Raw genomic sequence first — 25,937 nt, 5'->3', positions numbered from 1 at the left:
GCTGAAGTTCCCATTCAGCTCTGCAGAGTGACTGTCTAGAAAGTCGATGGCATATCTGTCCTGCCTCTATGAAGTCCCAGATGTGGTCAGTGATGTTGCCGTAGGACAGTCACCCAGGAAACTGAGTGCACGGAAAACTCTGCATGCCCTGAGTTCCAATGTCGCTTAGCCCTGTGTCCTGATTGTCCTGTCCTCAGGGATGGCTTTATTTATAGTGGGGTCTTTGTGGCACACAGCCAGCTCAGGAATCTTTCATCTGCTAGTGACAAAATTTGCCCTTACTCAGGCCATAGGAATGTACCCTCCAATACTGTGGTCACTAGCCACATTTAGCTATTTCAATTTAAATCAATAAAAATTAAAAATTCAGTTCCTCAGTCGCGGTAGCTGAATTTTAAGTGCTTAGGAGCCACTTGTGGCTGGTCACTGCTCTATCGGATAGCACAGCTCGTAGAACATTTGCATTATCACAGAAGTTCTGCTGGACAGTGCTGCTGTAGGAGTTCCTTTCGTTATTTAGCTCTTCTCCTTTTATCCTGGGTAGGTGCAAGGGCTAACAGAGTTAGGTGGCAAGGTCACATGTGTGTGTCTATCTCAGGGATTTTCCAATCTGGAAGGGTCTTAGACCACAGGGTCTAGGATTTGCAAAATGACGTAAATCATACTTAATTCTCTGAGGTCAACATTTTAATAACATAATTTTACTTTATATCATGAATCTGTTGTTGCTCTGTGCCGACTCAGTATTAGAAAGGTCGGCTTCATTAGGAGTTTGCTTAACATGACATATGGCTTGTAATAAAGAATCACACCACTAAAATCTCATTGAAAGAAAATTGTAAATATTTAGTCTTTCTTAGATTGTATAAACTATGTATTCCCTGATAAGAGTACACAGTGATGAACCTTAAGTGTCTAAAAAGTTATTTATTGATGGCTAAGAAACAGGTTACACGGGGAGATATTTTCATAAAGACTACCGTTTATTTATATTTTGCAGTTTGAGAAATTTGAGGTGAATATATTTAGCTCCCTCTTCTGGTATATTATGAGAAAGATATTTTTACTTAAAATGGTTTCATATATTTTTGGAGTGAGAATATAGTTATCAATTTAATGTTGAAGGACATTGTTTGTGAGTGTCATCCAAGTTGTTTTTTTACTTTTGTATCATTACAATTGACAAAACATGTAAATAAAGTATGGATAAACAGTTTATGAAAGCATCAGACTTCTTAAGATATTTACTGACCAAAATATATGTAAACAAATAAAGGCCTCGACAGCAGGTACAGGGGGACTTAACCTGAGTGTCTAGTGGCCAATGAGCGTTTGTACTGGCTTCCATGTCTGACATGAGGCCTGCCCCTGACATTTATGGGGCCTATAGCCAGAGTACAAAAGGAGGGCCAGGTATCCCATGTTTCAGTATTTTGAAGTTATAAATCACGTTGACAAACTGTTCAGTGAAATCTGTTCTCTCCTCCTGTCTGGACAATTACTCCTTCATAACAACCAGGAAGCCGGATTTGAATTCAGATTTCTTGGGTTCTGAGTTCTGCCCCAGAGCGTAGTGATATGGTGGGAGTGGCCCCCCAGCCCAGCCCTGGCTTTGCCCTGCGCTGCCAGGGCCTGGCACATCTAAACTCTATTCTGTCCTGAGCCCTCCCGCCCCCTGGGGAGGGCAGACTTGGGGAAGAGGCTTTGAGAAGCCAATGGGGAGAGGAATTCTGGGATTCTGGGTAAGAATCTTGAGGGTGTCCTAGCAGAGAAGAGGTAGGCATGTCCCCTTGGCCCCAAAACTCATCACACTGTGAGAAGAGGCACAGCTGGGGCAGGGCCAGCGAGGAGCCTTCTGAAGGGCAGGGCCCAGCACAGGGCTCTCTGTTCCTAGGGCCTGAGATTGCTTCTGTTTGATAGAACTGAATGATTTTGTGTTTAAAGTTTCTTCATCGTTATTCAGTGCATTTGATTGCACCAAATGAAACATAATCGTAGGACTTTCATTGTTTGCAGCTTTGACGCTTCCGGACCTTGCAGAGCAGTTTGCCCCTCCTGACATCGCTCCGCCTCTTCTTATCAAGCTAGTGGAAGCCATTGAAAAGAAAGGTAATCAGCTGGAAGAGGGACCCAGTGACCTTGTTTCATGGGTGTTGGAATTTATATCTGTCCTTTGGGCATTCATTAAATACAATTCTTGCTACCTGTGCTAGACGCACAAGCTATTTGGAGCTGTGTCCTGGGGAAATCATCTTGGTCTAACATGGATAAAACTCTATATTAACATGTAGTTATTGTATGGAAACTATTACATTGTCCATCATTTAATAAATATAATTAACTCACTGTTCAGTGGCCAGAAGATTTTGCCAAAATTATTGACATGCCAGATAAGATTAATAGTAGGAGTTGACTTCCAAGAATGTTTGGTACACATCTAGAATAGACACTGGATGGAGACTGGAACATCTTTCTGGCAGCAGGCTCACAGGTTCTCCAGAGAGCTGTGTTTCGCATACTCAGTCTGTTTTGTGTCCTAGGTCTGGAATGTCCAACTCTCTACAGAACACAGAGCTCCAGCAACCTAGCAGAATTACGACAGCTTCTTGATTGTGGTGAGTGTCACGGAGCTCGAAATACAGACGGGAAAGACAGTTCTTACTTTTCTGTTTCAGGTAAAGCACAAAAAACTTGAACTTAACCATTCACCGTTCTGAGTTTGAAGGGAGCTCAGAAACCACACACAGTTCCCTCTGCCCTGTGATGGTAACCATGCCGACCTTTGATGCTCGTCTCCTCAGTCAGCTTGTGTGCACGCCTGCCTGCAGGCACACTGGCTGTCATCACAGCCAAGAGCCTCTGGGTCTTGCAGGAATGCAAAGGAGAGAAACAACCTCTTGGGATGTCTCTGGCTCTGCATCTCTACCGTCTTTCTCTTCCCCTGCAGTGGGCTACATCTAATTCATCTGGATCAGTTTAAAAAATAGTTATAAGTCAATGTCATTTAGCAAGTCTCTTCTGACCTTTGCCCTTTGCCCTTGCCATTCTCTCTGTCTTGCTTTCTTCCTTCTTTGCTTGCTTGCTTTTCTGTGCCATATTTACATTAAGTAACATCACAGTATTGTTATATTCAGTGGTGTGCTGGTAAACCAACTCTCTGGGGGAAAAAAAAAGCCATGGTTTGTAGCATTTGCCCATTTCTGCAGTATAAACATTCCCACCATGGCTAATTTCAAGCTACCGGCATGTTATCGCTGCACTCCAACTTGGGAAGAATTGAGCATAGTTGGCCCTTGTGGGCTGGTACAAGCCGGCTCCAGCACACCACTGGTTAAATGACATCAATTAATTCAACCAACTGGTGGCTTTATTGTTTGTCCCCTCACCCCTTGGCCGTACAGAATAAAACTGTACAAATGAGAATAAATTCACTTGCCATCATTCCAGCTGGTGATCTTCTATGTCAATTTCTAGAATCTCTCAGATTCTTCATTCCCTCCCCATACTTTTTTGGTGTTAGAAAAATAATTTTCTGCTTCACATTATTTTAGCTGAATTCGAATGTTTGAACCACAGAGAGTAAAACCCAGTTTTGGAGGAAGCTCTTTCAGATGTATAATTGTGCAAAGAATGCCCATATGATGTTTAATAAATGAAAATTTGAAATGTGAAGCAGCTTATGAAAATTTCTAGAAGAGGTATTTCTGGGCAGAAAAGAAGGAGATTGATCAGATCTTTATCAGTAAATAGTTTCACTTGAAATGCACCGCCCAAATGGTTGAAGCTTTAAGAAAATTTTTTTTTAACTTTCATTTTTCCTTTGTGCATGGAAATCAGTCTGACACATGTGCAGGGCATGTCGTCTTTGCTGCTGCATCTCCTGCCCTCCCCACAGAGTAGGTCATTAGAAGTCGACTGGCAGAAAACTCAAGGTGAAGAGACTTGTTTTTCTTTCTTTCTGACAGCTTTGCTTAGGAAACGCTGAATTTTGTCCTAGCCAATGGAAATAGAGATACGTGTTTTGGTCAGAAAAGCTGGTCAAATTGAACATGTTAAAAGTCACAGGAAATGTTTCGATACCAGAGACTGATGAGATGGGAGGTATTCGAGAAATAGTGGTTAAGTTTTTAAATGTGACCAAAAACAAATGATGCAGTTTAGCTTTAAAAAAACCTTCACACCACCTGTGAGATGGAATAAATAACCAAAATTCACGTCAACAATGTATCTTGACAGACATCTTTCCTTCCCCATTTGAGATCAAAACACACACATAGAAAAGTAGTTTCACTTGAATTCTGTGCAGTAAAAGTGAATTTTGTGGCAGAAAAAAAGAAGAAGAAGAAGCATTGTCTAAATTTAGGTAGGACTGTTTCCAGCTTGAGGATTTTTCAGTCCATAAAAATATTAGAATACCCTGGCGAAAGCTCAGAGATAAGTCACTTACACTAAAAAATCAGGGCTTTTAACCAACCCTGTGAATTACCGGTGTCTGAAAAGGACAGACGTGAGGGACAACAGCCTACTTATATCAGTTATTTTATTTCATCCACATGTTAACCTCCTTTTGTGGAGGAATGGGGATGTGCATTATAGGATGTTTAGCAGCATCCCTGGCCTCTACCCAGTAGATGCCAATAGCATTATCCCCTTGTTGTGACAATCAAAAATGTCTCCAGACATTGCCACATGTCTCCTGGGGTAGGGATGGGAATGGGGCACCAAAATGGAGAGCCAATTGAAAACTACTAAGCCAGTGGGAGGAGGGGTGGAGTGCTAGAGAGTTTACTGGTTACCATCGTGAGTAGACTCAGTTAAAAGTGGGATGGAAGAGGAAGTAAATTCCCCCAACCCAGACCTAAAGATTGTGCGGCTCTCACCTAGTTAATTTCAAAAGTCATCATGTGACAGATGTGTGTGGCCGTTGGAAGAGCATGTTAGGATAGCTTTAATTCAGAAAAGGAGGCTTCTAGAACAGAAGTCAGAAGCTCCAGCGAGCTTTAGGAGCTACATTAAAAAAATAAATAGAACAGACTGTCACCAACTCCTGTGGAATTTGACATAAGGTGAGCTTATCCAAAGACTTGAAATAAGGTTATTTCATTCAAAGGCTATAAAGGCTCCTTGGAATATACCTCATGTGTTAGAGAAGGGCGTCGGTGAATTAACATTACTTTAAGGACTTCTTATAGTTCAATCCACAAACATTTGATAAGCACATTCTATGTGCTGAGCACTGAGAGAGGCAAGGAAAGCAGGTGAGTGCCCCCAATCCGTGCCCTGGAGGTCTCGCAGTCCAGTCAAGAGACACGTAATTACCATTCTGTCTGGGGAGTGTCAGGATAGACAGACGGCTCATCAGCGCTGCTCTTGCACGGAGAAGGCAGCAGAAACCCTGCCTGAAGGAGGGACATGTGGAATATGTAGCATCTTAATGTTTATACCTCATCGCCGAATGATTTGTCACCATTTTTAGGATGAGCAAATTAAGTAATATTAATTTGCTGGGCAAAGAGACATATTAAATGAAGCATACAGGGGGCGAAGTCTATGGGGGGCCAGCAGCTTGCCAGATAGTCAGTGGGAATGGGATGTTCCTATGGTGATGCACACACAGTTGTGTCTGACGGCCGCACTAGTAGTTGCGTTACTTCCAGTATGGATCCTTTAGGCAAAGACCTAGTCTCGCCCTTCCCACACTTGTTAGAGATGTGATATGTCTCTCCTTAGTTTTTTGTAGGACATTTAAGTGATTTAACCCTTTTCCTCTCCACCTTTTAAGGTTAATAATTCTTTTCCTCAAACTGGCCAATCCACGTTTTCTACCAGATCAACATTTCTCAGAGCTTTGTGGTGGTGTGTGATTATCTTTCATAAGATCTGCCTAGGTCGTGCAGCAAATGTGGTTTATGGTAACAGTGTGTCCAAGGAACTCTTGTGGCTTCAGGCTCAGCCGGGAGTGATTTATATCACAGCTAGTTCCTGGGCATCCAGCATACCACCTTCTCCTACTTGTGCTCAAAAACCTTGGAGTAAATTTCAGTTCTTTCTCATTCTCTCCCAGGCCACAACCCAATCCAGTCAATTGCCAAGTTATGTTAGTTCTTGATAATGCCTCACGCATTTCTAACTGCATTAAAATTCAGACTACCAAAAGTAGTATCTTCACTTCCAGCAGACCGCTTTCCAACTTTCTTTTCTTTTGAGGAAGATTAGCCCTGAGCTAACATCTGCCACCCATCTTCCTCTTTTTGCTGAGGAAGATTGGCCCTGAGCTAACATCCGTGCCCATCTTCCTCTACTTTATATGTGGGATGCCTGCCACAGTATGGCATGCCAAGCGGTGCCATGTCTGCACCCAGGATCCGAACCGGTGAACCCCGGGCTGCCGAGGCAGAATACGTGAACTTAACCCCTGTGCCACTAGGCCGGCCCCCTTTACAACTTATTTTTAACACCACAATTAATAAACCTGTTTAAAAATGTAGCATTTTGCTCATCAACCCACCTTTTCTCTGTTGAGCACACACGTCTCCAGGTAATTTCCCCCCAGGTCATCCTTCCCGTAACCAGTGCACATCCTTGAGCAGCAACCAAATGCCTTTCCTCGTTTCTAGATGCCCGTGGTCATTCTTGCCCCCAGGATCCCTCCTTTCTGCCAGGCACTGTGCCTTTTCTACCCCAAGTACTCAGAGGGGGGTTTTGATTGGAATCAGCCCGTTATTGAATTGCCTGCCTTCTTTTCTAGCTGGAAGATGTACTGGACAGATAGACCCATCTTTTCTTTCTTCTGAGATAGTTCGGGGTCCACAGGGTAGATTAGTAACACCGTGTCAGAATTAGGGTGAAACGTTCTAAAGATGTTCAAATTATTTTTTATGGCTATTCCTGACATTGACTGCTAAAATCCTGTAATATCTTACTGTTTAGTCAGTCACTCTGTTGGATTAAATTTATATTAATTCTGGGATGCACTATTTAGCAACTCAAATTTTAAGAAATCTATGGATTTGCATTTCACGTTTCAATGATTCCTGCTGAGGTTTAAGGAAACATTTCCATATGATTCACCATCCCCAGGGAGAACCTGCCTCAATCAGGGCAGAAGCAGCCTCCAGAAGGTCTTTGGCAATGTTTTAGGGGCTATGTTAGTTTGCTAGGGCTGCCATAATAAAATGCCACAGACTGGGTGGCTTAAGAGGCAGAAACCTGTTTTCTCACAGTTTTTGAGGCTGGAAGTCCCAGGTCAGGGTAGGTTGGGTTCCTCCTGAGGCCTCTCTCCTTGGCTGACAGATGGCCGTCCTCTCGCTGTGTCCTCACGTGGTCTTTTCCCTGTGTGTACGCTACAGGTGTCTCCAAGTCCAAACTTCCTCTTCCTATAAGGACACCAGTCACATTGGATCAGGGCCACCCTAATGGCCTCATTTTAACTTAACCACCTCGTTAAAGGCCCTGTCTCCAAATACATTCACGTTCTGAGACACTGGGTGTTAGGACGTCAACATATGAATGGTGGGGGGGGGGGGGGCGTCACAAGTCAGCCCATAGCAGGGGCATTATTTTGTGTTGCCCCAAAGTCTGGAAATGTGCTCCTAGCATCATAGGCAGGGGCTGTCACGCCAGCTGCTTTAAGCATGGGGGACAGACCTTCACAAAGAAAAATGATTCTCTTTGAAATGCCAGCAGCAATCCCTGTGAGTAACACTGTTAATAAATACGAAAGTAGCTTACGTTTGTCCTCATACTGCTTCCTTTCATGTGTCGTGTTTAAGTCAAACATTCAGCAAATTGCCCCAACCAACTAAATGTCTAAAATGTCTGAAGTATTTTTTTAATGTTTCTATCATAGATGCTGCCTCCCTGGACTTGGAAATGATTGATGTGCAAGTTTTAGCAGATGCTTTCAAACGCTATCTCCTCGACTTACCAAATCCCGTCATTCCAGTAGCCGTTTACAGTGAAATGATTTCTTTAGCCCCAGGTTTGTTTTCTCTTCTGAGAACCTCATTGAACATGTATTGAGATGTGGGTGTGCTTGTCAACTTTCTTAAGTGCTGCATAGAAAGAGAGAACTTTTAGAAAATATTGGTAGGGATCTGCCCTCCTCTTCCTCTACCCTCCGTCGGCACAAATTCCCACACCATGGCATCCAGTAGGAGTCCCGGATCCTCATTTGCTTAAGAAGACTGCCTGCAAGTTGAAATGGCTAATTGTCAACCTTTTATCAACTTCACGAAGTTCACTGTGTCAGCGAAGGCCACAGAGTTCCCAGAGCCATCACTGGATTCAGGGAACCGGGACGAGGACCCAGTGGCTGGAGCTGTTCTTGCCCTCTTCTCTGAGTGGCCATTACAAAATGTGTTGAGGGAAGAGGCCTAAATTAGTTTTCGGAGCTAATGCTCAGTTGAAGTGCTTTGGGGACAGGAAACTGTGGTTCGTAACCTTCAAAGTTAAAACCTGTGATACTTATCAGATGCTCCTCCACATGAGCCAATCACGCTTGAAGCTGCTCCATGGAGGGCAGACCTCTGCCAGTACACCCTGCACCTCTTGTGGTTTTCTACACCCAGAGTTTCTCGCATTTCCATTTGACTTGAGACTTCTACTTTCTCATAATGCCTTTTCTAATGAGAAGAACGCATGTCCTGTCTGCTTCTTCTGTTGACTTTATTTTAAACGACTCCTTCTTTTGTAGCTAGAAGAACAGAAATTTTCTAGGTGTTTATTCAGTGGTACCTAGAAACTCTCTTATTCTTTTTTTTCTTTCTTTCTTTTTTTTTTTTTAACTCGTAGAAGTACAAAGCTCCGAGGAATATATCCAGCTGTTGAAGAAGCTCATTAGGTCGCCTAACATACCTCATCAGTATTGGCTTACACTTCAGTATTTGCTAAAACATTTCTTCAAACTCACTCAAACCTCCAGCAAAAATCTTTTGAATGCAAGAGTCCTCTCTGAACTTTTCAGCCCTCTGCTTTTCAGATTCCCAGCAGCCAGGTGAGTGAAAGCAGAGAAATCTGTATTTTCGGGTGATGTGGGTAATCGAGTTGATTGGTCATTAAGCTTAGTCTAAAGATACCAGTTCGCAGGTGCACGTACATATTTGCACCAGACACATTCACTTGAATGTGCATAAATGCAAGTGAGTTGGTTGTTTAGGGAAAAGGTTTCTAATAAAACTCTCTTTTTCGTAGCTCTGAGAATTCTGAACACCTCATAAAAGTTATAGAAATTTTAATCTCCACCGAATGGAATGAACGACAGCCTGCACCAGGTAATGCCTTTAGAACATTTAAAAATCTCTCATTGCTCATTTTTTAGAGCCTGAAAAATGGTGGCTTTGGGCATCCTCCTAAGGAACATACGTTTCTTGTAGAATTGAGATCCATAATAACATGTTCCCTTGTGATTTAAAGACAAAACAGCTGAGTGGTAGTGTATATTCAGATTTCAATATTTGTGGATTTTGAATGATTTTAGTTTCGGATGAGCGTTGTTGGGAGAGCTCTCCGTTCCCCTCAACTTTTATGCTTCCAGTTGTTGCATAAATTATGGAGTTCATTTTAATTGTTGACAGTTTTGTTTTTCTTTCTATTACTTACAAAGTAGGGGATTTATAATTACTATATAATTTAAACTATTTTGGAATGTGTTTTTGGAGGCAGGTAGGCTGAGAAATGTCTGTCAAAATAAACACGTTCAATAATGCAAGCAGTATGAACCCAGGGTGTTCACTGTAGCATGTTAGAGCAAGCCAGACACTTCTTTGAAAGCAGGCTGGCATTCAGTTAGCCATTTAACAAAGCAGGAAATGTAGACATGTTAGAAGTGGATTTAATTTAAATTGATGTATTTTTCTTCTACTGTGGAAAGTCTGAACAACCTTACTTTGCCATATACTGGTTAAGAGTTAGCTAATAGAGGCTGGCCATTTAGAATAATGATTTGGGTCCTAGAAGTGAAGTTTCAGGACCAGTAGAAGGTGTTGCTTGTAGTCCTAATTTATGCCTAGAATTTAAGTAAAACATCATGAATTGATTGTTTATTGTAGGTAACTCATGCAAATGACCAAATTTATCTCTGTATGAGCAAGCATGGAGAGCCAGTTATCAGTGTCACGCAATGGAGAATTCAGTTGTACTCTTTTTAGTGTTACATAGCCAGGCTTGGGCTTTTCTGCATCTGGATGGGGCAGCCCGAGAGAGGCGAGGGCCTAGGCCAGACCTGTAGGGATAGGGAACTACTTACAGTGCAGGCGTTGGGAAGGGCATCTGTGGACAGGCCCAAAATATGGTATCCAAAGGTGAGAGAGGCAGCAGAAATAGTACATATGGCAGTCGTGGCATGTTCCAGATGTTCCAAATCACGGCAAGCGGCATGTTCAACACGGATACCCCAAACTGTAGATAAACTGCATCGGGAGGTCTGTCAACATGTATCGTCTAGTCCAGGGGTTGGCCAGAAGGTTTCTTCTCATGTGACTGCTGGGGTCCTTTGTTAATGGATTTGGAGCTCTGTCTTGGAGTTCAGAGGCTCCCTGTGGGCTCAGTAGGAGAGAATGCAATGTAGGTTAGAAGTACCCTGTGATGAGGGGGTGGGGGCAGGGGTAGAAAATGGCACTTGAATTATTTATTGACTAATCACATGGGTGGGGAGGAAGTGGACTAGCAAGAACAAAGCAGGACCCTGGGCCAAAGGGCTGAGCCATGATCTTTATCTTTCACTTCCTCCTGACTCGCACGGAGGCATCTCTCAGAGACTAGGGGGAGAGCTGGGCCCTGCTTGCAGTGAAGGGCCAGGGGATAGTCCTGGTCTTCTCAGTGGCTACCCCTCTGGAAGAAATCCCGACAGGGATTGACAGATACCACGAACGAATTTGTCAGATGGAGTTTTTGAGAAGTTCTACTACATGGGGTACAGTAGATGTAGGGTCGGTGGTGGAGTTTAATTAGTCTGGTGTAAACTGGTTAAATGTCTAGCAGTTTCAGCCTAATTCCACCAAAGGAAAAATTGATCTGCAGCCATTTTCGTAATGCACACTTGAAACTGCTTGATGTGGTCATAGACTCTACCTACATTCTTCTGAGAAATTGTGTGCCGGTGTTAAGGGCGGATTAGTTCCATCAGCTTTGTTGAAGAAGGATAAAGCCTTGAACGTTTGCTAGACCAGCCCAGAATTCATGCACCCTCTTCAAAAAGAATCCAAGTAATTTTTAAACCCTAGTTTGAGCCCTTTTTCCCTTTGGGTGATATCTTTTAGCCATTCTGGAACTCATATAGGCCCTTTGGAATTAAATGGATGCTTCAGTGTCTCTCCCTTGTGAAAATATACCACCAACCCCAGGAAGAACATCCAAATCCTCAACACCTTTGCGTTCAGGAATGGCTCCAGTGCAAATGATTGGCAGGGCACCCTGCATTAGAGAAGTGATTTCTTAGTCCTGGTCAGAATGCGACATTTTCATAGTCCTTCATCATTGCCCCAGCATGTGCTAGTACCAGAGGCACAACACCAGCACATTTTCAGTGAACGGTCATAAATCATTTATTTGCAGTAACTTTATTGTTGTGAATAGAAATGAGTACTTGAGGGGCCGGCTGGGTGGCACAGCAGTTAAGTTCACACGTTCCACTTCAGTGGCCCGGGGTTCGCCAGTTGAGATCCCGGGTGCAGACCTATGGACCGCTTGTGAAGCCATGTTGTGCCAGGCATCCCACGTATAAAGCAGAGGAAGATGGGCATGGATGTTAGCCCAGGGCCAGTCTTCCTCAGCAAAAAAAGAGGAGGATTGGCTGCAGATCTTAGCTCAGAGCTAATCTTCCTCAAAAAAAAAAAAAAAGAAATGAATACTTCAATGATATTTGACGGGGAAGGGAACAAGACCATTATGGGATAGATAGACATCTTTTCTAGTTTTTACTAGATAGAGCTTGAAATGATCAGCAAAACTGATGATGTTTGAGGGAATATGTCAATTTAAATAGAATCATGTGTCACTTAATGATGGGGATGCATTCTATGAAGTGCATTGTTAGGCGATTTTGTTGTGCGAACATCATAGAGGGTGCTTACACAAACCTGGATGGCACAGCCTACTACACACCTAGGCTATATGGTACTAATCTTAAGTATATGTGGTCCTTCGTTAACCAAAACATTGTTGTGTGGCGCATGACTATAAGACCCATTAGCACATAGTATCTAATTAAATATTAGGTGGGAGGGCATGAGCTATAAGTATAAAAAGAATTTTAGAGATGTGATTGGTGACTTTTTAGGGTGAGTAGACAGAAGAAGCTCATAGAAAAAAATAGGATTTGAAATGGGCTTTGAAGAATAGGTAAGTTTGAATAGGGAAAGGAGAAATAGCATTTGGAGTCAAGGAGTCTCAAAGATGTATTCAAAATAAGTTGCAAAGCACAAAAATAATGGCTTGATACTTTTGCCAGATTTTAAAAACCAGTAAACATTTTTTTGAAGTGACAGTATCATGAACAGCATCACTTTAGAGCTGAAAGCGTTGTCCAGCTCTTTGTTTGCACATGAAGGAACTGAAGCCCACAGAGGCTGAGAGTTTCCTGGAGCCACCCAGCCTGGGTCTGCGGGAGAACCCTGGACCCCAACTTGCTGCTCTGTCTGCTGCACCTGCTGCCTGGGTTTTTGGAATCTTCCTGAACAATGAGGCTGCTTTTAGTGTCTAGTCAAAAAGTCTTCTGGGGGCCGGCCCGGTGGTGCAGCAGTTAAGTTCGCATCTTCTGCTTCAGCAGCCCGAGGTTCGCCGGTTTGGATCTCGGGTGTGGACATGGCACCGCTTGGCAAGCCATGCTGTGGTAGGTGTCCCACGTATAAAGTAGAGGAAGATGGGCATGGATGTTAGCTAAGGGCCAGTCTTCCTCAGCAAAAAGAGGAGGATTGGCGGCAGCAGTTAGCTCAGGGCTAATCTCTCTCAAAAAAAAAGAAAAAAAAAGTCTTCTGAAGTTTCCACAAGTAGTAAACTAAAAATAATGTAACGTTTGCTCCTGTGGGTCACATATAGTAAAGAGCCTCAGGGCAATTTTTATAGCTTTTGGGGTAGGTAAGGTTCAGAATCACTCCATCCGTCGTGCAGTGGAAAGAACAGCGTGAGTCAAATAGATCTGGGTTCGAATCTCAACTCTTGCTACTTACTTGCCGAGGTAACTGTGCCTCTCCAAACTGCTGTCCAGTCTGTGAAGCAGGAATAATGCCTCTCTCCTGGGGTGGTTGTGAGAATTAAATGAGGTAGTGAGAACTGAAGCCCATGGCCCTGTAGTCTGTCTCTGCTGTCTGTTGCATCAACCTTAGATTTCACAGCCCCGCCAGAGCCGGCCTCATTCTACAGCTCCAACCCCCCAGTCCATCCTTCCTAGTTAGTACTGTCTGAATCCTGTCAGGCCCTTCTCCTGACTGACCCAGCCAGCAGAGCCAGGCCTCTGGGAGCCTGTGAAGGGTTTTAATGGAAATCTGAAAGGGACGCTCACTGGGCAGTTGCTGCCCCGTAGGTGCATTGCCTGGAGAGAGGAAGGTGCCTTAGTATGATGCCCTTCTTCTGTGTGTGGCTTAGTGAGTGGAGGGGCCCTGATTTCAGTACCAGCTCCCTCTGCCACCTTGCCCAGGTGCCTTTACACAGTGCACAAAGTGTACAACCGTACACAGCAGCCCCCAACAGTGCCATCCACTTCATCTGCACCCAGGTAGGTCCTCTCCCTGCTTTATGTGCAGGTCATCGGCCCATTTGATGTGTTTATGCCCTTAACCCCCTTGTCCTGTTAAAGTTAAGTGTTCTCTGGTTCTTCCTATTAGTTTCAGCTGCTCAGCTACATTTCTCAAGGACAAAGGCTGCTTCTCCTTTTGAGCTCTTCCTAGCATAGACTAGGCACAGCTTAATAATCATCCATGTAAAGTTTTTAAAGTTCTTTGATAAACTCCCCAACTTTCAAAGAACTTTTGCAAACCAACTCATTTAGTGCATCCAGCAAACCTGTGAAGCACGGATTCTCCCTAGATGGAGAGAAACTAAGGTTTGAAAGGTTAAGCACAGAGTAAGTTCCCAGAACTTTGTTGATAGTCTGCTGTTCCCTTTGTTACTAAAAGTCTTAAAAATATTTAAAGCCGAACAGCAGGTTCCCTGGAATCATTATGTGTTATGTTGACCCTATTAATACTTAGGTAGCTAAAGTAGATTTCTATAGGGCAACTCAGGTAAAAATGGGACCATTTAAAACGGGGTGCCTTTGAATGAAACCCATTATAAATGTATTTACATATTTCAGATTTCATGGATATATTCAGAAATATTCATGTAGCATAACTGACGTCTAGCATTGCATCCTCAAGCTCAGAGTGGAAAATAAATGACTCTTTCTCCCTCTCTGCCCTTCTACACCTGTCAGAGTTAATTTTTAACCACTGGCACATTGCAAAACATTCATCCTGAAGAGCCTGATTCATAAATCTTGTTTTAAATGTTCTGGGCTTGGTTTTCAACCAAAACTAAAGCCAGCACTAAGATGGAGGGAAATGACTTTCAAAGAGTTTTACTTTTCTCTGATTTATTTTTTATTGGGTTTAAAATGTGGTCTGACATTAGAGGTTTATTTCAAAGGTGAGAAATGAAACCTTGAAAAAAATGCATGTATTTAGATGGGTAGAAATAAACAGAGGCAAGCCATACTAGCTTATATTGAAAACTAGGAAGTTTTATCTGTGCTTTGAAAGAGAGAGAGATTTCAGGGCGCGTGTGTTGGTGGGGTATGGCTCGGTTTTACTTTTGTTTTCATGGTGCCGCCTTCTCTTTCAAGCCTCAAGGGACAGCATCTGTGAGGGAAATGGCAGGGAAGGAGTTCTTTATTCCACTACGCAATGGGCACACCTTTTTAGGTACTTGGTAGAATGTGTCAGTTTTGTGCATGTGTAAACCTGAGTTTGCGTATAAACTCAAATGGACATTTTCCTTAGCTGCCGGGTCATGAAGAGCACTGGATGTGGGGTAAAGAATGTGCATCATCGTGAAAGGCCCCTCTGTCCCAAGTTGTCTTAAGTTAAAATTATGAAGGGAGGCATTCATTTAACCCTTAAACGAAGATTTTGGTTCATTTTTTTTTCTCACCGCCTTTTTTTTTAAGTGGTCTTTTGTTTATAAATGATGGCCCACAAAAATATTTAAGCAGTTGTGCAGAATGAAAGCCGTTGTGGCCCCTTCGCTATTTGGTGGTGACTTGCACGTTATGAGACACAGTGTTCAGTCTGTAACTTTCAAACATATTTCAGTGATTCTGGGAATAGACTAGGTCACACCTGCTGAGAAGTGAAATTTGGCCTATTTTTGCCTCTGAAATGAGTTTTACAAAACTTTGAGGAAAGGGAAAGTAATAAGATGTATGGTTTTGAAGAATCTAGAAGGTAAAGTTAGTTTCGATTATGTAAGTTTTCCAGTGTGGCTGAGTCTTTGGGCCTCAGATAAACGCTGAAATTAAAATACGTTTTCTGAAAAGAGCTTCGCAACCACATGGAAAATATTTCCTAAGTTGTTATGACATCTGTGCATTTATTAGTTGAGTTACTTGTTAGTGAATTGTATAGATTAAGTGATGTTTATTTTGTGTGGCATTTTTGACACTGTGGGATGAATGAGATAGAACGTTGTTTTCTCCCTAGAAGGTTCTGATTCCGTTCTACCAGCAGAGGGCTCCCTTTTTAAACTAATGAAGAGCATGCGTCTTGCAGATCTCTTTTCAAAGACTAAAATTGAATGAAAAGACTCCACTCACACTAATATAATGGAACCTCCATGGTAGATGATTGTACATATTGTGAGAAATTTGAAGCAAATTCTTCAAATCTCTTTTAAGCTTTTTTTCTGTAAGTAGAGGGTGTACTGCTCTCCAGTGGATAATTTTCTTCTGAAACAGAAAATACCTTGTTGGACTAGAGAGCGTTTTAATCTTAGGAGGTTTTGACATGAAACATCATGTGGATCCAGACAGGTATGCTTAAGAGACTGATGTTTCCAAGGTTTCTAGCTTCAGAGAAACTATTTTTAAAAGTAGGGCGAGATTATGCAGCTCAGGGTGCAACGGTATTCTCTGAACTAACCATGTGGCCCTGTGATCAGCTGGCAGGACCTAGAAGATTCACTTATATAGACTATTTTTTTTTCCATTGGAAAAGTAGGGTTTTTGTATTATACCCATTGCACCAAAGGAAAGTTTGTAAAATCGCTTTCATTGTCAGTTGAGCACCACTTCCCAGACACTGCAAGTAATCCTGAAGCTGGTTCCTGCCTGTGTGGACTTCACATAAGCACCTAGATCTTCCTTTATCACTGCATGTGACCACTGGGTCACTTTCCCATACAGAGTCTGAGGGGCTCTATAGACAGAACCTGTGTTTCTTCAAAGAGAATTAGAAGGTGGCTTTTTTTTTTTTTAATTTAAATAAGCTAAAAATAGAAAACAGTTTGTTGTAGGTGTGAAGTTTTTTGCATGTGGCATAAAAGAAATTAATGTTAGTTTCACTTGTTAATTTTTACTTTCTCTGGCAGAGGGAAGTGAAGAGCAGGGCCAGTGGGTGGAGCAAAAGGAGTTCAGGAAAAGGCTGGATTCTGGTCCTAGTGCTGGAATCTTGTGCAAACCACCTCGCCCCTCTGGGTCAGGATTGTGTGTGTGTGTGTAGCGTGAGGGAGTTGCTTGAAGCGATCGCCACATTACTTTCTGGTTTTAAAGCCAGTAATTCTGTGATTTTACATTGTGTTTATGGTCCTTGGGATAATAGTAAAGCCACGTATGCTGATGCAAGTGAAGATTTTCTTAGGTCAAATTTTAATGCTTTAAATAATAGCCAACAGTCCTAAGACTGGTTCATTTCAGCTTCTTCAAATAAAGGACCAAAAATCCTGTAGAAAGGTATGCCATTCTCCTTGCCCTCCTCTCCTTTGCTCTATGTTATGGTCACATGAACCTCATGCAGACACACCTTTGAATTATTAGAAAGTCATACGGCTGTTTGAACGTGAGTTGAAATCGACCTCATAAAAATAGCCGCAGAGTGGATTTTTTTCTTTGTTAATCTTCACGTGGTCGTGGAGTATAGTATCCACGCACAGTTACAATGATCTAACCCAGGCTCCTCTCCTAAGACTATTAAACATTTTTTAAACCTGTTCCTGCCGTCTTGCTCCGTAGGGCTTTCCTGTTAGACCTGCGGGGCTGTCTGTGCTATTGTGTGGGAGGTGGACAGAGCTAGGCACGGTGTTCTGGGCCTTTCGAGAGGTTCAGGCCTTTACAAGCAAGGCTTTGATTCTATTTTTTGCTGAACTAGCTCAGCCACTTCCTGTGTTTGGCAGCGCATAGTGCCTCGCTTCTCTGTGGCCACTTGAGCCCCGCGAGCCAGCGAGCGCGCCGCCGCAGCCAGTTAGCGAGACTATTTTAGGTCCCCTCACAATGGCCTTCTCATTTCCTCGGTGAAAATGAGCGAGTTGGGCTGGCATTGGCCACTTGTTAGCCGATGACAACTTTGACTTTGACTTGGGCTCCCCTCCCCCACCGCAAATCCCGAGCTCAGCAAATATTTGAACCGGCCCGAGTTAATCATGAAGCCGCGATCTTTATCTCCGAGCGCCGAGCGAGCGCCTGGGCTCTTTCCCTCGCCGGCGCAGCGCCGACCTCCAGGCCCCGGGTGCGGGCGGCGCCGGCGCTGAGCCCGCTGCTGAGCCCGCTGCCGCCGCCGGGCCCCTCGGCCGCGCGCCCGGGGCGCAAGCACTGCAGCCCAAGCCGCGGGGGCTGCCAGCCCGTGCTGGAAGAATAGTTGCTGGGATTTTTTTCTCGTTGTCGGATACAGGCATTTCAAAGGGAAACCGTTAAAATGCATAACCTGCAAAGTAAGTTGCCTTTAATTTGTGCACTTCTCGGCCCCTTCGCTATTTCACTGTTTTTTTGTACTGTGAAAGGGTCCTTTCTGTAGTCTGTCTTCGTGTGTGTGTGTGTGTGTGTGTGTGTGTGTGTGTCGGGGGCGGGGTGGGGGGGAGATTAAATGCTGTCTGGGAGGGCAGATGAGAGATTAGGGGAGACACTCCCCCCTTTCCTCAAGGGGCACAGTGTGAGGGAAAGATAGGGTTTAGGCTGGAAATGAGGAAGGAGGTAACTACAAAGAGCTTGGCTGGAAGTTGGTGGCCGGCCAGGCGTCCGAGAGACGTGGAAAATCACCTGTCTTCCTCCCCTCCTCCTTGGGTCAGATTGCCACATGGGATCCAGCAGCAGGACTGGTTTGCACCAAGTGCTCGCAGAGCATGAGGCGGCCCTCTGGCTGTGAGACCGGCCACACAGCTGCTGGCAGGACTTGCTGCCCTTCCTTTTGGGGGAGGGTCAACTTTTTATTAAACTAAGAAAGAATTTTTTCCTGAATCGTATCCGAAAGCATACCTCCCCCCACCACCACCACTTTTGCCATTTTTATTTGAATTTGAGTTTAGGTTTACTTAAGCTCTTAGGCAAATAGAAAAGTGTGAGTGGGAGAGGGTGGGAGGGTGGAGGGGGAGTCTGCCTTCCTCCTCAGTGGAAAAATGAATTGCACCGGAGAGGGGACACGAGTGAACAGTGCTCAGGATGTCTTGCCTTTGCTCTGCTATTTTATATATTTAATGATTCCAAATTTGATAGAAAGTCTAAGAATAAAATTTAAGGGCTTCTGTGATCTTTAAATTGTCACACAAATATGTGACATACATATGTATGTAGACCACAAAGCCCACTATAGTTTTGTAAGTCAGCTACATTTCCATGAGGGTGGGGAGCTTTTCCCTACTTCCTCCCCTCTCAGCATCCTATGGAAAGTGTAGGGAGACTGGTTCACTCTGGGAATGTACGTTAGGCTCCAGCGTGGGTGGCAGGATTATATGCAGAATGGCTTTAAAGAACTAAAATGAATAAGTAAATTTATAGAGGAATTAATTTCTGTGCATTAAAAACTGCTAAGAAGGAATGATAATCTCTGTCCCTAGAGTAAGCCATTTCAGGTAGAGGGGGAAAAAAAAAGCCCCCCAAAGTGGTGCCTTTCCCCCTCAGGCAGCATTAGCACAATAAATCCTAGGACGGGTTCATCAGGGAGAAATACTCTGCAGAGATAACTTCACCTCTGCTCTGCGTTCTGATATATGGCCTCTTTCCTTTTGGAAGATGCAACTTACCTTGACCATAGTAATGTTGACAATTATGTTTATTATTTCTGCTTAATGGGCATCTTCATTCTGTTAAGAATTTTCATTGTTATTCCAGAAAGTCTAACTTTAACTTTGCAGCATTTGATAGAGAAGGAGATTGCCTATACATTTTTTTTAATTGTGCTTTCTAATGTTGTACATTTGTGACAGAGTTTCAGTTCTGAGTTTTCAGAATTATATAGGACTGAAATTAAATATCCAGAGTTCTTGACCCTTTCTGCTTTTAATATATATGGGAGGTATTTAATACATATGGGAGGAATGTAAAATAGATCTCAAATATACCATTTTGATGCCTTTGTAAGATTTTTAAACCAAGGAATGACCGGGCTATCTATAAACCCAGATGCACTAAGGGAGGAAAAAAAAAAAAAGCTCCGTGCTGCAGCATATCAGCTTTTGTCAACCTGCCAACAGCGGAGCGTACCATGCTGCAGGGAGTAATAAAAAAGGAATTAGAAAACTCACTGCTGGAGAAGAACAGTCAGATTAAACACCTTTTTGAAACAATGAGCATGTCTCCTTTGCAGTTCTATTAAAGGTAGGTTCTTAGTGAGGCTGGGATCGTGTTAGGGCCGGTATAGAGGAGAAGTGATGAAGCAGGAGTGGTCTGGTGACATTCGTCTGACTTGATTGGCTGGGCTGTGTGATGTAATAGGTTACAGCGCAGCCCCTTATAGGTTTTAAAATGAATTCCAAGACACCATTACAAAGAAAGCCGGACTCTTTCCTTATTACTGAGCTCAGCCAAGGGAACTCTTGCACAAATGTACAACACTGTTTGGAATATGGAAGACCTGGATTTAGAATATGCTAAGCCAGATATAAATTGTGGCACTGACTTGATGTTTTATATAGAAATGGATCCGCCAGGTAATACTGCAGTATTCTTGTAGAAAGCTAGTTAATTTTGTGGCATTTAATTCTTTTTGACAACTACTGTAACAGATCCTCTTTAGATTTCTATTTTTATTAATTTGTTTTAATTTAATAAGAATCCGTTTAATCATAGCTTGAAAATGAAGCAAATTGTTTGCCTGCCTGTGCAGACAGGCAGATCAGGCTGTGTGTGGTAAATGCTTATTCTAATTTGACTGAATATGAATTCAATTCCAGTCTTTCACTGGTGTCTTTTGTTGATCGAGGTCCTTTGCTTTTGGAGTTACATTGCTGTATATCGTTCCTTTAATTAAAAAGCTGCATCCTTTCTGCTGCCTGTCTCTGCTGACAGCGGAGCGGCACAGTGTGATCCTTTGCAGTGGTCACACTCGGTACTTCAGAAAGCTTGTCAAATGGAGCAGTGATTGCAACTGAGTTCTAGGTGACCTGAAACTTCTAGATCAAATGTTGAGACTTTGCCTGCTCTCTCTTGTATCAAGATACTGTAATGAGAAGAAAGGTTGGCTGTCCATTATTTAGTCTAAGTCTTTATAAAATATTCTTGACAGACTCCTGAAATACTTTTTGCATAAATTAAAATAGTAGCAATGCTTTAAATCTTACAACTTAGAATTTAGCTAAAGATCCTAGACTGATTTTGCTTTCTAAATTATTTTATTCCAATGTTAACCTTCGTCCCCATTAAGAAATTCAGAAACACTGCAGTCTTTTATTTGTCACCAATGGGCATATGAATACCGATTTGACTTTGAAGAAGAGGGATATGGTTTTTAATCAGTCTTGGCATATAGAGCACAATTTATCCAATGGAATCTTAACATGAATACTAAAGAGATTTAGGTCACAGATGAGTTTCTTAAAGTGGCTTTTGGCAGAGCAGTGACTGAAACACTAAGATTAGAGAAACCCAATTCCTCCTTTTAAAACTCAGCTGCAGCAATGTGTTTTCTTACTGCAGCAGCATTTGTGAGGACACAAACTAAATTTGTCTTTTATAATTAAATAAGAGGAGGAAATTGAAGCCAAGCCATGTGATTCCTTCTGCTCATCTGTTCGTAGTTTCTTCCTTTGGATGGATTTGACCAGGCATGAAACTTTAATACAGCTAGAACCTAGAAGTAGAAAATGTCGTGACTCTGGATTGCCTTTGAAATTCATTCACAGGGCCAACCCAATTTATTTGTTAGTCTCTAAGCTGTTTCTTTTCTCTTTGAGCCATACTCTGAAAGATTTCTGATTTTTTTTTTTTCCTAAGAACACTGTCTTCCATGTTTCATGAATCAGGAATTATTGCCATATCTCACAGTTGCTCTAATTTTTTCTACATAGAAATGTTATTTAGCTAAAGAAATTTAGGTCTAATTTAAAATGTTCGATTGTCGTCAGGATTGCAAACAACTTTTTTTTTTTCCTCCTTAATCTACAGCACTGCCTCCCAAACCACCAAAACCCACTACTGTAGCCAACAACGGTATGAATAACAATATGTCCTTACAAGATGCTGAATGGTACTGGGGAGATATCTCGAGGTAAGGCTGCAGAAATCGGACTTTCTACTGGAGATAGAGAGTTTTAGGTTAAGAGAAAGAAAAGCACCAGCTTGCTAAGTTCTGTTTTTGGGCTCCCATCCAACATAAGCATGAAGCATAGTTGGTTTTCTTCCAAAGAAGACCAGAGAAGTCACTGAGCACTGGAGAACTGTGGGTGCGGGATGCCACAGGAAATTAAAGCCCCAAGAAGTTTCATTATTGACAGAGATGTCAGGGCAGCGCCAGAGTGAAGGGGCACTGCCTAAGGGCAGAATGTAAAGTCACTCTTGATTAAGCAAAGCTCTAAGAATTAATATGATGGTCAGCTCAAACATCATAAAGTGAAATGGCATTTTTATTCTTAGCTTTCTTTAATAAAGCAGAGTGAGGAGTTGGGGAAAACCTTCTTGAGATCACAGCTGTCTGTGCTGATTTGTTAGAGTAATTGGAGTGCTTGGTTAAAAAATAAATTAAAACTTTGTACCACAGATGGACCAGTAGTGAAAGCGGGTGTTTTTTTCTTTAACTCCCATGCACCTGTTTGTAATGCGATGAAATGTATAACATCTCTGTGGAAATAAAGAATAAGTTATTAAGCTCTGACAACGTAATCAGTAACGTAAATCTGGAGGGGCAGCGGGTCCATGGGCGCCCTGTGGACTTTCTGTTCAGTTTTGCTGTGAACCTAAAACTGCTCTTAAAAAAATAAAGTCCGTTAAAAACAGTGTGAACCTAGAGTCACTGAATCCTCGACGTGAGTGTTATCCTGTGTTCTCTTCACTCCAGGGAAGAAGTGAATGAAAAACTCCGAGATACAGCCGATGGGACCTTTTTGGTACGAGACGCATCTACTAAAATGCATGGCGATTACACTCTGACACTAAGGTGAGTCAGAATGGAGCTCCAGTTGGGGTGTTCAGGTGGACATGAAAAGACCTTTCTTTAAAGAAAATTGTAATGCCATTGTCTTTATACTGTATTCACAGGAAAGGAGGAAATAACAAATTAATCAAAATATTTCACCGAGATGGGAAATATGGTTTCTCTGACCCATTAACCTTCAACTCTGTGGTTGAACTAATAAACCACTACCGGAATGAATCTCTAGCTCAGTATAACCCCAAGCTGGATGTGAAATTACTTTATCCAGTATCCAAATACCAACAGGTAATCAAATACTCATGTTGTTAATAGTATTTAAATAAGATACTTTCATCCCACAACTAGAAGGACCTGCAACTAAGATATACAACCATGTACGGGGGGGGTTTGGGAAGATAAAGCAGAAAAAAAAAATAAATAAATAAAAATTAAAAAAATAAATAAACAAATAAGATACTTTCAGTGCTTGGTAATGAAGTTTGAAAAACTTTACACTCGTGATCACAAAATTAGAATTTTAGAGTGGCTAAATGAAATTTTGCTTTAAGGATTTTTCCACGTCAGCTATTTTGTTAAACAAATTATTTGATTAAATACTTTATCAACTGAATTTTTCTTTTTCTTTCAATCCGTCATCCTTCTAGGATCAGGTTGTCAAAGAAGATAATATTGAAGCTGTAGGGAAAAAATTACATGAATATAACACTCAATTTCAAGAAAAAAGTCGAGAATATGATAGATTATATGAAGATTATACTCGCACTTCCCAGGTGAGTTTTCTGTGAAAATTAGAGCTTTAGAATTCTTAGTTATTAGAACCTAACATGTGTTATATTCAGCTTCAAAAAAAGAAGAGAAGAAAGGTTGAGCTTTTGCACATGAAGTCGGGGGAGAGATCATTTGTGAATCACTGTTGATTATTCTAATAGTTATTCACTGTATCTCTAAACTTTTTAAATGAAGCCTATAAAAGTAGCAGAATCATAAATTAGGTTGACTGGAGAAATGCAGAGTTTTAAGTTGATTTGAAACAACTCCTAATTGAAGAATTCTTTTCGGATTGGAAGCTAACAAGAACTGGAAGTTCCACAAACTTGTCTAATCTCTGAAATGGAGACTTCACCACCATAGACCCTGCTGTGAAAAGTAGAAGCTTCAGTTACTGCAGTGTTTTCCTAGAGACTTTAATCTTCTCTAGGCCGTCATGTATCTGGGACCGCCAGAGGGAGTAGGAGGCAACACAAGATGCCATAAATTGCTGATAAAGTGGAATGGCTTTAAAAAAGATGAAAACTATAGGAAATTGTCTAGCAATCATCTTCCCTAGATTGGGGAGAATTCTCCAGAGGAAGTATGCGTTCCTGTGGTCTTAGTTTAATGGGTTTTGTGAATTAGAGTCCCGCCTTGTTCACAGAGTATTTACACCCCAAGTGGTAATACACATCAAATGTCCTGGTAGTGTCTTGCAATAAGAAATTGTCTATTCTATGAAAGGAATGACAGTGTCTTATTAAAATTATGTTGCAGGAAATCCAAATGAAAAGAACAGCTATTGAAGCATTTAATGAAACTATAAAAATATTCGAAGAACAGTGCCAAACCCAGGAGCGGTACAGCAAAGAATACATAGAAAAGTTTAAACGCGAAGGCAACGAGAAAGAAATACAAAGGTTGGTGAACCATGAGTGCTTCCATTGTGCTTGTGCTAGTGGTAACCAAAATCCTCTAAAACTCTTTATAGGTGATCCTCCTCTCTGTGCTTTGAATAATTAAAAAATGACAAGAAGAGAAAGCATTCTTTACCTGAAGGAAACTGCTGGGCATCCATATTGAAACTTTTCGTAAACTTTGGGGAACCCTCATAATGCACCCAGGTATTTACAAGGGCCTTTCTCTTGTCTGCAGAATTATGCATAATTATGAAAAGTTAAAGTCTCGAATCAGTGAGATTGTTGACAGCAGAAGAAGGCTGGAGGAGGACTTGAAGAAGCAGGCAGCCGAGTATCGCGAGATTGACAAACGCATGAACAGCATTAAGCCAGACCTCATTCAGCTGAGAAAGACAAGAGACCAGTACTTGATGTAAGTGTTAGAAGTGGAACCCTATAGTTGAAAGACTGGTAATTGCTAAAATAAGGATGAGTTATTAATGCATTTTCTTTTTAAAACTGTCTTTCAGGTGGTTGACTCAAAAAGGTGTTCGGCAAAAGAAGTTGAACGAGTGGTTGGGCAATGAAAACACTGAAGAGTAAGTCCTTACGACGGATGGGCGTTAGCAAAAGACTTTTCTCATTTGAGGAAAATGCATGACTTGCTTTGTTTGCAGAACAAGTGAGGAATGTTACTGAATTTGGAACGTCTTGTCGGAGAAAATGTATACGCTCAGTCTCATAAAGGAAGGTTTAGCGAAGGTGGATACAGATTTATTTTTTCCTATAATGCTGTAAAGTGACATTGTGTCCATGATGATGTCCCTGAACATCTGAAAGATCCCAACCGATTTTTGGAAAAATCAGAGAAAAAAAAAGGACACAATTATATTTAGTATATTTTTGAAGCTTATGTTTTGTTTGAATTATTTGCAAACTGGCAATCCTCCTAGTCAATCAATGTCCTGATCTAAACTGGACAAACAGGATTGTTTAATACCTTCCTCTCTGCCCAGGTACCTGAGCCTAGTTGCTGACTTGAAAACAGGAAGGGTATAACTTTTGTGGCTAACTGTTTGTCCAGGAAGGTTACATTGAAGGCTAAACTTGATGAGAGGAAAACTCAGGCCAGGAAAGCTGGTCGAGTCCAACCCACGATCACTGGCCTGACTTGCTTGTAGGAGGGGCAGGAACGAGGTAGAAGTGATGAGAGGGACAGTGGCGCAGGCTGGTGGCCCCCATGCCCTTCATTTAGAAACCTTCTTTCCCGCCCACTTAGCCAATATTCGCTGGTGGAAGATGATGAGGATTTGCCCCACCATGATGAGAAGACGTGGAATGTCGGCAGCAGCAACCGCAACAAAGCTGAAAACCTCTTGCGAGGGAAGCGAGATGGCACTTTTCTTGTCCGGGAAAGCAGTAAACAGGGCTGCTACGCCTGCTCCGTGGTGTACGTATCCCCAGCAAACTCTCTTTCTTGTTAAACTTCTCTTGAGAGGGTGTTTCAGCCGGCCAGCCAGCCAACCTTGGGGGCGAGGATTTGAAAAAGTTCTAATTTTGGAGAATCTTACGTTATAATAATGTAGAAGAGGAAATAGACATGATATTTTAAAGTTTGTCTGCTAATAGAGTCTAGTAGGAAGAAACCTGCTGTTTAGTTGGAAGACTGGGGTTTGGGTCCCAATTCAGCAACTACTTAATCATGAGACATCTTTGTCTTTTTTTTTTTCATCTTTAAGGTGGA

General features: G+C 42.2%; 1 protein-coding gene and 2 long non-coding RNA genes across 7 annotated transcripts in view; 1 reads left to right on the top strand and 2 right to left on the bottom strand.

The window, feature by feature from the left end:
- PIK3R1 (phosphoinositide-3-kinase regulatory subunit 1) overlaps positions 1-25,937 on the top strand; it is an 83,527-nt gene that overhangs the window by 52,481 nt on the left and 5,109 nt on the right. For 3 of the 5 annotated variants that reach the window (XM_070586841.1, XM_070586843.1, XM_070586842.1), the window contains exons 3-15: positions 2,017-2,109; positions 2,541-2,615; positions 7,850-7,981; positions 8,794-8,995; positions 9,193-9,272; positions 21,560-21,662; positions 22,449-22,547; positions 22,649-22,829; positions 23,189-23,314; positions 24,072-24,214; positions 24,450-24,626; positions 24,724-24,792; positions 25,473-25,643. In XM_070586841.1, coding sequence (XP_070442942.1) covers positions 2,017-2,109; positions 2,541-2,615; positions 7,850-7,981; positions 8,794-8,995; positions 9,193-9,272; positions 21,560-21,662; positions 22,449-22,547; positions 22,649-22,829; positions 23,189-23,314; positions 24,072-24,214; positions 24,450-24,626; positions 24,724-24,792; positions 25,473-25,643 — 1,651 coding nt within the window. Of the gene's footprint in view, positions 1-2,016; positions 2,110-2,540; positions 2,616-7,849; positions 7,982-8,793; positions 8,996-9,192; positions 9,273-17,133; positions 17,896-19,767; positions 20,107-21,559; positions 21,663-22,448; positions 22,548-22,648; positions 22,830-23,188; positions 23,315-24,071; positions 24,215-24,449; positions 24,627-24,723; positions 24,793-25,472; positions 25,644-25,937 lie in introns of those variants that run through there. The other 2 variants (XM_008515894.2, XM_008515893.2) reach the window with 2 other exon arrangements.
- Positions 965-7,376, bottom strand: LOC139077796 (uncharacterized). The gene is made up of 2 exons (XR_011530310.1): positions 7,222-7,376; positions 965-3,993 (listed from the first exon to the last, which is right to left on the bottom strand). It is a non-coding gene; the product is annotated as an uncharacterized lncRNA (long non-coding RNA).
- On the bottom strand, positions 7,853-10,543 carry LOC139077795 (uncharacterized). The gene is made up of 2 exons (XR_011530309.1): positions 10,247-10,543; positions 7,853-8,054 (listed from the first exon to the last, which is right to left on the bottom strand). It is a non-coding gene; the product is annotated as an uncharacterized lncRNA (long non-coding RNA).

Source organism: Equus przewalskii, chromosome 20 (assembly GCF_037783145.1).
Source record: "Equus przewalskii isolate Varuska chromosome 20, EquPr2, whole genome shotgun sequence".
In the NCBI taxonomy this organism is placed as follows: Eukaryota; Metazoa; Chordata; class Mammalia; order Perissodactyla; family Equidae; genus Equus; species Equus przewalskii.
Note: the sequence above shows the minus strand (reverse complement) of the source record. Positions and strands in the feature narration are given on the sequence as shown.